This window comes from Erpetoichthys calabaricus, chromosome 3, assembly GCF_900747795.2.
Source record: "Erpetoichthys calabaricus chromosome 3, fErpCal1.3, whole genome shotgun sequence".
NCBI classification, from domain to species: domain Eukaryota; kingdom Metazoa; phylum Chordata; class Cladistia; order Polypteriformes; family Polypteridae; genus Erpetoichthys; species Erpetoichthys calabaricus.
In genome coordinates, this window is record NC_041396.2 from 263,872,188 (window position 1) to 263,885,577 (window position 13,390).

A 13,390-nucleotide genomic window follows, 5' to 3' on the forward strand; every position below is an offset into this window, starting at 1 on the left:
GTATATTAACAAGTGAAAAAGAAAGCATAATGACTAGGGGTAAAAAAAAATGCTAATGTTTATAATAGTGAATATGTTAGTCAATGAGTAAGATATATTAGTTTAATTTACTGTGGGGTAAAACAAAAGGTGGAAACAGGGAGCCAAATAGCTTCTATTCATAAGAACCATTTATTTTACTGTGTTTCAAGGTCAACAAAAAATTCTGCCAACACAACAAAAGGAGGTATTTAGGGTTGGTAAATGATATCCACTTGCTTTAGTGTCACTTCTTAGCCATGGAGTTCTATTAAAATATTAATCATTAAAAAAAAGAAAAGAAAAAACGCTCACATACTGCGATTTGAATCATATGTACTGACCTGAATAAATAGGATGCAATAACTGAAAATCTCCAAAGAGGGCATGATCAGAATCTTTTATATGTAACATGACAACGCTGCACGTGCTTTTACTATCGAATTTAACATCTTATAAAAAGATACCGCTTGCAGCAAATTTTAAATTCAAACAGTAGTCCATTACTGACGATAGAAAGTCTGTCTTAACTCTCAAAAATGTGTGCTGAGCCCCACACTCTTACCGTTCCCTCATCGCGGGGTTCCGGAGATCTGAAATGAGTGGCATCGTTCGCTTGAACTGGTCAATTTTACTCTTTGACGTTTCAACGATTTCCCAGTTCTTTTCCTGTTAGAAATACACACAAGAGGATGAAAAGATTAGTGCTTCAGTATGAAATTGCTTTGTTTTTCTTTCTGACATTCAATTTATTTTTGGTAAATTAAAAACCTATACATATACTATATTACAGGCATCAAATTCTGCAAGGCTGCACGTGTGTGGCTACTGTAAGTCAGGATCACTCAGGCTGTATTTCACCAATACAAAACCTTTTAAAAAATATGGAAAATAAAGTAAAGGGAAACATTTCGAGGTTCCAAGGAATTCATCAGTTATTATCTAGGGTGGCACAGAAAATCAAGATATCCTGGAATTGTTTGTATAACTGATTTACAAATGGAACACAGGGGACTTAAGTGACTTCCCCAGGGTAATAGAGAGAAGCAGATGAAATACCCAGCATTGCCCGGGAGGAAAATAAAGTGTTTTTTTTTTTTAAATTGTTTGAGAACAACTTTAAAAATAAAAATAAATTAACAAACAATGAAGACTCACTAATGTGCTTGTCTTGCAGCCTTGTATGTATATTATCATCCAGTTGACGCTCAGAACCGGCCAACTCTATTTAATTTCAAAAGCAAGAGGCGGGGCGGTGCTGCTCAAACATTAAGGCCGGATTTATACTTCATGCGATGCGACGCATACTGCAGTGGACGCTCCTGCTATGCAAGCGTTGTACTGTTTATACTTGAGCGCATACTTTAAGTAAACCTGGAGGAATCCACTAGTTGGCAGTGCGAGATATCATCACGGGGAGAACAGGTTCTGCTTTGCTGTGTTGTGAATTGCCCGGAACACCCATTAAATTCTGATGACACCTTACCACAATATCTCTGAAAAGGATGTTTAATGATTAAATCCATCAGTCCAGGGATTTGTCCATTCCAGCTAGCATTGGACAAGAGGCTCAAACAATCCCTAGAAAGGGCATCGGCTCATCACAAGGTGAATACAAGCACTCACATACACGCTGGTGTCATTTTAGTGTAACCAAATCTGCATATGTTTGGAAGGAAACTGGAGCACACTGAGGAAACCCAGCAGGAAAACATATAAACTCCAGGCAGGGAATATCAGCGACGTGACTCCCTGCGAGACAGCAGTGCTAGCGCTCCGCCACCGTGTCACCCCCATGTGTGTCATTATTAACAGTATTCATTATTTAAACAAAATTACCGATTTATCTGTAAAATGTAACATACATACTTCAATGCATTTCATCATGAAAGTGAGATCAAGTATAAATCTAAGGATTCTAAATGTGCAGAGAGTTGGAATATCATACATTTAATGTGCTCAGTGTGGCGATCTATTGCTGTTTGCCACTTTTGTCAATTCCCGGAGGAAGCCCTAGAAAAAAAGACAGCACAGAAGACGGTACGTGAGATTTTTAAAACGTATCGTGTCACTACGATCAGGAATATGCAATGCTTGAATATAAAGCACCACCAATGCGTCCCCTGACTTTTTGTTGGTACTGCAACTCGCGCACGCGTCGCGTTAATTTCTGAGGACCTGATCAGAGGACGCATCAAATGAACGCTGGAAACGTGTGGCAGCCATGATGCGGGCGCGTATGCGTTCTGAGCGTGAAGTATAAATGAGCCCTAAGAATGCTGGCAGTCACCTCCATTTCGCCCTCTGGTGGTCGTTTTGAGTGTCAACTGGATAACAACATGCATACAAGACCACAAGATCACCCCCCACACTACCCAGATGGGGGTGGGTTAGGGTTTATTTCACACTACAGTATTTTTAGTCTACCAATGAGAAACATGTGTACCAAGTTTCATGAAAATCGCTCCAGCCATTCGGAAGTGATGCTGGAACATACATACATATACACATACATACATTGCCTTTTATATATTGTTGCAGGTGGCTGGGGGGGGGCGACCCGGCCGAGATGCCCCGGAAGACCAGAAGAGGCTTACGCCTTTCCCAGATCACATGGGGGCGACCGCCCAGGAGGCTATGGGGAGCACGGGTACAGAGCTTGGAAGCTCATCCCTGTAGGGGCCCATGGTCACCGCCAGGGGGCGCCCGAATGCCTTGGGAGCCCTGGACTTCAGCACTTCCGCCACAACCGGAAATGCTGAGGGGAAGAGGATCAGGGACACCCAGAGTGCTTCTGGGTACGCAGCCAGTACTTCCGCCACACTGGGGAGTGCCGGTGGAAGATTGCTGGGAAGCACCTGGAGCACATCCGGGTGATTATAAAAGGGGCCGCCTCCCTTCATTCAGGACTTGAGTCGGTTGGAAGATGGACGAGGTCTGGGAGGAGGCAAGGAGGCGGCCTGAAGACAGAGAAGGCATTGTGTTGTGGCCAGGACTTTGGGGACTTGGGGACTGTAGAGCACTTAATTGTAAATATGGACTATGTAAATAAACGTGTGTGGGGTGATTTAAACGTGTCTGCCTGTCTGTGTCCGGGGCATGTTCCACAATATATATATTTCAATTTAAATCTTGGGGTTTGAAGTCCATTGCCTTAACATATACATCATACTGATATATATATATATATATATATATATATATTTTTTTTTTTTAATTTATAATGTTCATTATCAGAAAACAACACAGAGGACATTATAGCAAAATATGTATTACCCAATGTAGATTCACACAGTCACCACGGTGCATTAAGGTATCAGCCATTGTAAAACACAAAAGGGAAGAGGTAGGTGGACTTGAAGGAGTCTCACTGAAGCCAGACGTTTAATATATACATCTGGAGACATTTGGGTGGGAACAACTAGACAGCTCACTGAGTGTCACATTTCTAAACCAAAGCAGCACCTCATGAAGGTGGTACTCAAAGTAGGGCTGGTGATTTTGAACTGCAAAGATCAGAGGTGCTTTTGTTAGGCTCGTCCAATAGACAGAAAGCTTCTGTTTACAATGAACCATCTACAGTTGAAAATAGACATATAAATGTGTGTCGTGTGTGTGGATAGCACATTTAAAAATAAAACTAACCTGATTTAAGGGAAAATCATTTCTGTAGCATCAGATCATACATTGGCATTCAATAGCATCAATGGACGAATTGTAACTGTGAACGATATGTTGTCGAAGATGCTGTGTGTGCCCTCTGGTGTTTAGCGTTATGAAGGTTGTGTAGGAGTCGAATTGGCAGCTACATTCATGAAAACATCCATCCATTTTCCAACCCGCTGAATCCGAGCACAGGGTCACGGGGGTCTGCTGGAGCCAATCCCAGCCAACACAAGGCACAAGGCAGGAACCAATCCCGGGCAGGGTTCCAACCCACCGCAGGACACACACAAACACACCCACACACCATGAATTTCAAAATATACATTTGAAGTAAATGGTGTGTCACACTCCGAGAGCTCAAACACCCAAATCAACAAATCTGCCTAACGACACCAGTAGATGCACAGATGAGGCTGCACAACATTCTCCTTCTGACTGTATGTCTAAACAAATAACTAAAGAAATGCAACATAACCGCCAAATTGGACATGTAAACATTCATTGACAAAATTGCTGCATTGTTTAAACACATTGTATATCCATAGACCACAATGCTTAACCAAACTCTATTTGCTGTTGCGATATCATATAGTGATGCTACAGTTAAAATGACAGAGAGATATTGCAGCAGATGGAGGCACTTCTCAAATGAGAGCAGCCTAGTAGCTATGGTGGTCTACGTGTGCCCGTAAAAGCCAATAGGGACTCTGCTCTGTTGGGCCCTTAAGCAAGGCCCTTAACCTGCAATTGCTGAGCGCTTTGAGTAGTGAGAAAAGCGCTATATAAATGCAAAGAATTATTATTATTATTATTACAACGTGCAAATTAATTATTAAGCTTCAATTACTATGTGCTGCTGAGCTCCTTAATGGCAATTTTAGCTTTTTACTTTCTCTCAGTGTCATGACTTTTCTTCAGTATTTTTTTGCTCTTTTCCTGAAACCTGGCAACAGTTTAAAATGCACAGACTGGAGAAACTGGGGCAGATATTTTAGGAAGAAGCATTGTGGGTATGGCCTTTGCAGAGCAGGATTGTGCCACTATTCACTGTTTAATGAGTTGTCCATAGCGGCATATTCTCATTTAAGAATCACGTCTGACCCCACAAGACTAGACTTCAGAAAGCACTTCAGTGAAGAGTTTGTTGCAAATAGTGCAGTTAAATAGTCACATAAACTACTGGTGTTTGCACAGTTTATTGACAAAATCAACTGAATTAGACACTTGTTTCTCTAATTACATTATAGATCAATTCAACCACCAGTACCTCAATTGCTGAAATACAAAACAATCCAACTGTGCTCTTTTGATTTGAATGTTTCTTTGGATTAACAGGTAAATACACTGGCAGTTAAAATTAAAAGTGCACCGGTGAAACTGGGTCCAAACGTAGCAAGTTCTAAATCACAGGCACCCAGTCACAGTCTTCACATTTCTATGCTGGGAGTGTGTATTCATCCAAAGCAACATACAAAGCCCAAGTGCCAAGCCAAGTTCCTTTCTTATTTTCAGAATGTGAAAGCTGAAAGGTTAAATGATTTGTGACTTGCAAGTTGTAAAGGATAAATAAGTCGCATAGCCTGCTAGTGGTCAGACTGAAGAGAACTTGACACTGCTTTTTTAATTTGTAAGTTGTTATTTATCAGTTTGAATGTATGTGTATTTTATGTTTTATTGATGTTTTTCATAATTTTGAGTTATTTTTAATTTGTTTAGTATTTCTGTTGGTTTCACTTATCATTTGTTATTTGTGTTCTGTCCCCTGAAATTTGCCTCCATTCCCTGTGTTTTGTGGGTGGAGCCCCAGCAGGCGGGGCCACCACGGTGTCACAGCTGCTGGCTCCTCCTTCTAGCTATTTATTCTGGTCAGCAATGAGAGCCAGCAGTTGAGTATTATAGCTATTGGAGTCTTTCTGTAATATTGATTTTCTTCTGCATTTTCTGTTTTTTAGTTTATTTTATTGCTCTGTTATTGGATTTCTCTTTTTGCTTCTGTATTGGGACTTGTTTGCTTGGGATTGTCTTTTAGACAACTCCTTTTTGACTATTTTTGCTCTTTTGAGCATTTTCTTGTATTTTTCTGTTTTTTTACATAAATCCTTTATTCACAAAGATTAATTGTCAACCTTCTCCTTGCATGGCTTTTGTCCAGATTTTGAAACATTTAGGTTTGTGTTGAGGCTAAAATCTCTTTTCAGCCTGAAAAGCCTGAGGCAGGACCCTGAAGTTGGGACTAAGCCTCATAGAGGGGAAAGCCTTTTCCAGGAAGGTAAAGGAGGCCTGGCCTGGCACATAAAGCTGTTTGCGGACCATTTGGAGGCCTTACCCCATTTTGCCATGTCTGGGACTCCAGCTCACAACATAAAAAGCAAAAGCTAAATGGACAGAGAACCACATTCTACCATGTATAATGTATATGTCCATATTCTACCATGTATACTATAAATGCCCATATTCTGTTTGTTTGTTAATAACAAATATATTCTAAGATTTTTGAGGTTAAGGGAGATGTTTCATGGTAAGGTAGTTAATGTGGTAGTTGATGAATTTCACTGTTTTCTATACATGTGACAATAACGATCATTACAACCTGTAAATATATTGTAATACTGTTCAGAACTTCAATCAATCTTGGTATTATAGTAGTTGGCACAAAATTGTCAAGCTCTTTGAACTGAGTAAGGAATTCTCATGGTGAGCGGTTTTAGTAATAATAATAATAATAATAATAATAATTTTATTTATATAGTGCCTTTCCCCATGCTAAGGGAGCTTTTACTAAAAACTAAAACACTGGAGCAGATAAATTAGCTTAAACAAGGCAGGGATATTGACATTGAGGAGGCAAGGTGTTATCAGCATATGGCGGCACACGGGTAAATCAGGTGACCATGAGGAAGCATACAGTAACTGCGATGAAGACTTGCATTGTAAACCCTGTTTCTTAAAGGCCACCTCAGTAGAGATGATGCAAGGTCCTGCTTTCACTTTCTGTAAAAATAGACATCAAGTAGCTGTTTTCTAATTGAAGTCAAAACGTGTTATGGACTATGTTCTTTTGTTCCTTTTTTTATTATTATAATGGTCTTATTTACATGGAAAGCTGCAGAATACAACTGTCATTGTCACTAGTAGTCAACTCTTTCATCAGGTTAATGCCGTTACTGTGGCTAATAATTGAGAAAAGGCACGCCTGCTCTTCATTATTAAGGGAGATAGGTTGATTGTTTCATTGGACCGGATTCAAGATTTAATTGACTACTGGGGTTATTAACAAGCTTAATTTTAACTTTAACATTTCTGTTTAGTTGCAGGGCAATACAATAGCAATCTGGTTAATGCTGCTGCCTCACGGCTCTAAAGGTTTGGCTTCAAATCTCAGCTTTGTCACAGTTTGTGTCGAGTTTTTCTGCTTCTCCTGAAGGGGTTTTCTCCCAGTTTTCTGGTATTTTTATATCACAAAAATGTTCTGGATAGGAAAACATTCAAGTCCAAAGTACAGTGGGCAGGTGAGCGTTCCCTGCAGTGGACTGACATCATCTTCAAACTAATGTTGTTGGGATAGCCTCGGAACAACACTGCACCCTTTACTGGAATTAGAAGATATGGAAAATGTATGAGTGAATGAATTAAAGCATTAGTTACTTATTTATTTAATGTTTATCTGCAGCATAATTACCTGACCTAAGCACTTTGTTATATTGGCCAAATGTTTATTCAGTGCGAATGATGCTTTGTATTCCTCCGAATGTTCATCTTTCCAGACTTTGTCAGTTACAATTATTCATTTCCTTTATTTCAAGTGAAAATCTGTTGGTTTATCATTAATGTGCATGATGACTATAATCATCTCTTTGCATTTCAACTTAAAATATTGTAACGGCTTTCCTGACAGGAAAAGAATTGCCAAAGGCAGAAGAGGTAAAATGATAGCATGAACTAGGGAAGGCCTCAATAGGCAGATGATTAAAGAAAAATTCACTCTGTTGACTAGTAAGACCCAAACAAGCAAAGTAGGTGCTTCAGGAGTTTGACTATGAGTGGTATCATAGGATACATACTTAACAGTAACTGGATTCACCAGTGCACTTAAAGCCAGTCACTGTTTGGGCCCTGCTTCAGAGTCCAGACAGCCACATGGCAGTTACCATACATACAGGACAGAGCTCAGGATTCTACAGTAAAGGCAGCCTGGGCTAGTCTTGCATTAGAAATGACTCCAGGCTTGTTCCAGACTGTAAATGGGATATATTTGCTAAAAATGTCCCAAGAGTCTACAAGTAGAACCAAGCGCTGATTAATGGTACAGGATCACTAGAAAGGGTGTAGTGTGACCCAGGATATGAAAAGGAGATGAGAGAGGAGCCATGTGGCACTCTGTGGGGCCAGCTAGGTAAATATTGTGCTCTGTCACACAACTCTGAACAGAGCCCTTCTTGCTGTTCCTTTAGAGTCAAATCTGGTTTTCCCAATTATTATCAAAAGGAGACCCTTACCTGCTTCGTTTGTAAGACTCTGTCAGACCACAGATCTCATTCCACTGTATCCATTTTTAACCAGTGTGTCGTGAGACCTACCCAGGTGTGCCGTAGAAATAATAATGTAGCGCACCGGGTCTGAACCTGACAGGGACAAGCTCTGCAGGTTGGTCCAGACCTGTCTGAGGAGGACAGGACTACCTGGTGAAGCTGGCATAAATGTAGCTCCATGATCACTAGGTTGCAGACGCATCTCCAGGCTGCTAGAGTCCAACTGCCTGGGTGTGTGGTTGCCAGGGAGTCTCTCAGGACAAGGGGATAGTGGGCATATGAGTTACCTCTGGGGCACAGAGCGGCAGGCAAAGGGACGAACCAGCTGGAAGATGTAAGCAAAGTGGTCACTAAGTGACGTGTCTCCAAACACTGATCTTGGAGCTCCTTTTTTTTACCAGCTTCTTGGGTAGTCCCAACCCTTCGGATAGTTCAGCACATGTATGAGATGTAATGTGTTTGTGGTTAGTAAAATAGTGGTATGCTTTGGGATGATTTTGGTTACAAAAAGTGTGTCACCAAAGAAAAAACCTTGGGAAACACTGCACTACTGTAACACAATAACCTTCTTTTTGAGCAGCTTTAATTTTATTGATGAAGGTTCCAGTACTTAAGACTTGAGTTCTGTCACTGTACAGCAAAGGATTGCTATGTCTTTCATCATTAGGAAACTGAGCCTCGGAAGCACTTGTGAAATGTCTGATTCCCTTTTAGAGGCTCTCGATGCTCTGGATAATTTTATCACAATGGGTATCTTTGTGACTTTCTCACTCTCCTGGCTCATTTTCCAGCAACTCTGGGGAAGTTGCTGGATGTCATGTCTGGTCTGTACACTGGTGAACCCCTGCGTTTTTCCCAGTTGATTCTGGGGTTTGTCAGGGGTGTGTTCTTGCTCCTACTCTCTTCAGTGATTGCATGGTCTGGGTGTTGGGCATGGTTGAGGGGTCCAGCGGCTGTGGGGGATCTGTTGGTGAAGATTCACTGATCTTGACATTGCTAACGATGCTGTGATCTTTCAAAGTCTATGGAGGCTCTGACCGGGACTCTCGAGAGACTGAGCGAGGAGCCTGAGTGTCTGGGGTTGTGATTGTCCTGGATAAAAAACAAGATCCAGGCTTTTAATGACCTCTTAAGCACAGCCATCAGTAGTGTGTCTGTCTTCTGAGACAGTGTCGACTTCGTTGAGAGGTTTACCTACCTTGGCAGTGACATTCATGTCTCTGGTGACACTTCCTATGAAGTCAGTAGATGGATTGGGAACAGCATGGGGAGGTCATGAGGTGTGAGGTGCTCTCGATATCTGTGCAAAAGGACAAAAGTCCTTTAGAGTTCTGGCGTTTCCTGTTTTGCAATATGGCTGCGAGACATGGACGCTATCCAGTGACCTGAGACGAAGACTGGACTCCTTTGGCAATGTGTCTCTTCAGAGATTCCTTGGGTACCGCTGGTTTGACTTTGTGTCCAAATGAGCGGTTGTTCACGGAGTCCCAAATGAGGCACATTGCCTGCATTGTGAGGGAGCTTCAGTTACAGCATGTGGCCATGATTCCCTGAGGATGATCCAGCTCACAGGATCCTCATTGCTGAGGACCTGAGCAGCTGGACCAGGCCAATGGGACACCCACATAACACCTGGCTATGGCAGATAGATGGTAATTTCCAGACGGGTGGGACTGAACCACATGTCTGCCTTGGAGGTTGCCAACTGGGACATTGCCTCACATAACTCTCACCTCTTAGTCTCTGTTGCTCGAGCCTCTAATATGGATTAGTCCGAGCTCCTTCTCTTTTCAATCTCGGTTTGCTATTATTAAAACAAATACCTTCCCTCATATTCACTTAATTACATTTTTGTTACTTTTCCTTCTTCCCAAATTAAAGTCAAAGATACCTAATTTCTAATGTCATTTTAAGAAGATGTAGGCAGAACACAGGAGTGTCCCTCTGTGATCTTGAATTCTATCATCGGGAGTTCAACCTGCACCCTGCCTTGTTCTGGTTTTGCTCGTTTTCGCATACCTGAATTGAAACCTTTGGGTTCTAATTTTGGTACTCCTCTTGCTTTGCAAGCAGAGCTAACAATTTTAATAGAGCCAAAATTACAGAGACTGCCTTTATAGACAGTGCTGTCTTGCACAATTGATTTATAGTATACATCATCTTTGTTCCTAATATGAAATGGCACACCTGTACTCCCATATTTCATAACCCTTCCCACTCAATAGACAGAAAACTGTGCAATTTTTCACTCTGGGAACTCCAAGGAGTCAGCCTTCTTGGTAATCAGTTTGATAACAGCTTACTCTGAATCCACCTATAAACCTCTTTATTTACTCTCACAATATTCCTGTGATCTTAACCTTATTCATCTCTACTGAAAAATACTTTCAATAATGTAGGATTTTTCTCCTAAGACCTAATTCACCCAACTTAAAACAATTCATAGACTACCCTACATGCTCTTAATGTCTTTTCAAGAGTCTCTCTTCCACTGACCTGGCACTTTCCTTCATGTGTCCTGGCTCTGCCCTACTGACTTCTCTTTCTGGATACAGATAAGCCAGTTGTTCTCTTATTTCTGTCTGAAATATGACTCCTATCCCCCCAATATCTATTGGAACCTGAAATGCCTTTGTTCACATCTCATCAATGGGAAATATTCTCTCTTGGTATCCTAGCGGGTAAATTACTGCTTGCATTGTCATGGAAATCTTTTGCCAATTGGCAATCCTTATTTTTAAAATCTAATTCACTTAGAACTGTTCCCTTCTTGAATTAATGGGGTATCCTTGAAGTCAACTGAAACTGTTCACCTCGATATCAGCAACAAAAGTTGTATTATTAGGAGCTCACTGACATCATATAGGTTTACTTAGCATTGTCCTTGATGCTTTTCTTGCTTTATTATTCTCTTTTCCGTCATCTAGATATAATGTTGGTTTTGACTATAGTCCTAGGTTCTCTTTGGGGTTGGGATGGGTTGGAATGAGGTGTTGTGTAGGTAGATGTTGGGTTGTGAATGGGCTATTTTGTTATTTCCCTTTACAATTGATCTGCTCTATGTGTTGTTGCATTTTGTGATTCAATTAAAAATGGATCACAAAGAAAGAAGGGGAAATGAGAACTGAGATGGTGTTAATCCTGTTGTTTTAAGAATTCAGCTACATTAAACACAATACCTATCTAGTAAAAGCATAGTCAGGCTTTTTGGTGGTGGTTGGGAGCATTGGGGCAGAAAAAAATTATTTGAAGTTCATTTCAGGACTCTTCTTCCAAGATTGGTATTGGGTGTTGCTCTTTTTAGAAATAACACAAGAATAGAGTTTATGTTTTTTATATTGAATATCCATTAGTGTTGTCTGCTTCCTGGTTATGTGCAGTATATGCATGTTAAAGATCCTGGCATAGAGAAAAACACAGTTCTGGGATGATGGACAAAATTGGAGTATGCAATGGAAAAGCACACAATATGAAAACTCCCCACTAACAGTGTGAAGCTGAGATTTGTCCCTTGGAAGTGTTGTTAGTCTATTGCAAGGTGTGCCTACAGACATACACACATACATATATTAGATATATATATATACAGGGTGAGCAAAATGAAGTACCACACTTCTCAAGGTCACATTGCGCGAGGCAGAGGCAGCCGAGTGGGTTGGGGTGGGGGTCCTTTGATAAGTGATCTCTTGTAGTTTTTTGTCGGCGACATGCCCTGGTCTGGTGTGCAACCGTGCTTTCGTTGTTGAAGTGTTCTTCAAAAACAACAAATTCATCATCACTACGCAACACGCCTTCCAAACGCACTTCAGCATTCCTCCTAATGGTGACGTTCCAAATCGGAAAACAATTCTTCAGTGGGTAGCTAAATTTAGACAGACGGGTACAACATTGAACAGAAAATCTCCAAGCCATCCTCGGACTGTACGAATGCCTGAAAACATCCAAGGTGTAAGGGCATTAATTTTGCAGTCTCCTAGACGTTCAGCATGCAAACATGCTTCTGCCTTGAACATTTCCAACACGTCTTTGAGGAGGATTTTTCATGAGGACATTAATTTCCATCCATACAAAATTATGATAGTGCAGGAACTCACTGAGAGAGATGGGGAGAGCTGTAGAGAGTTGTGCGTGAACATTCTGCAAATCGTTCATCGAGATGCCATCGTCATGAGCAGCGACGAGGCACATTCCTTTTGAATGGTTGTGTAAACAAGCAAAACTTTTGCTATTGGGCTGAAACCAACCCTTGTGAACTTCATCAGAGACCTCTGCACAGTGAGCGTGTTACAGTTTGGTTCGCCATTGCAGAATTTGACATTGTAGACCCTTACTTTTTTGAGAAGGAGGGAGCAATGGTCACTGTCACTTCAGAATGTTACATTGAAATGCTAGAGAACTTTTTGTGGCCCCAACTGTAAGAAATGGATGTGGTGGATGCCTGGTCTCAACAGGATGGAGCAACAGCTTATACAGCATGGAGATCCATACAAGTTTTGTGGGAGATGTTTCCGGGGAATCTACCTGCGTGGTGATGTCAGGTGGCCTTTACATTCGCCTGATCTCGCTTCATGTGATTTCTTCTTGTCTGGCTGTTTCAAGTTGAAGGTATACACACACCGACTTCAAAACCTTGAAGCCCTCAAGGACGCTATTCGCCACAAAATCGCAGCTGTTCCCCTTGAAATGGCCAAACGATTCATGTGAGCGTTCAGAAATTGTCTCGAAGAGTGTATCGCTTATGATCATTTTTAAAACACAGTGAAAAAATCTATTTTGTACACCCTTTCTTGTGCCGTAATGAAATTTATTTTATCTTATAGCGTTATGTGTAGAATAAATGTTTGAAATATAGTAGTTCGTTTTCGCTCACCCTGTATATATACAGTACGTATATATACATACACCACAGTGACATACAACAGGCGAAATTAGATTCATTGTAAATGCAAAGCTTATCAAAGCTGAGTGGATAGTACATTGGTATACACAGGAGCTCCACTGCCCCCAGTGTAGCTCTGTCTTAACCCTGGAGGTTGTCAGGGAGACATAGGTCTTCCTGTCCAACTTGGAAGTGGCAGCTGGACATTTCTTCAGAATTGACACAAAATGTTAAATGTACACATATATAAAACTCATTTGAAACACTTCTTTGTAAGTTTGCTCCAAAGTTGCCACAC

General features: G+C 41.1%; 1 protein-coding gene across 1 annotated transcript in view; it reads right to left on the reverse strand.

Annotated features, from left to right (window-relative positions):
* The window catches only part of dnah2 (dynein, axonemal, heavy chain 2), a 518,592-nt gene that overhangs the window by 304,025 nt on the left and 201,177 nt on the right, over nt 1-13,390 (reverse strand). The window contains 1 exon segment of the mRNA XM_051924101.1: nt 584-687. Coding sequence (XP_051780061.1) covers nt 584-687 — 104 coding nt within the window.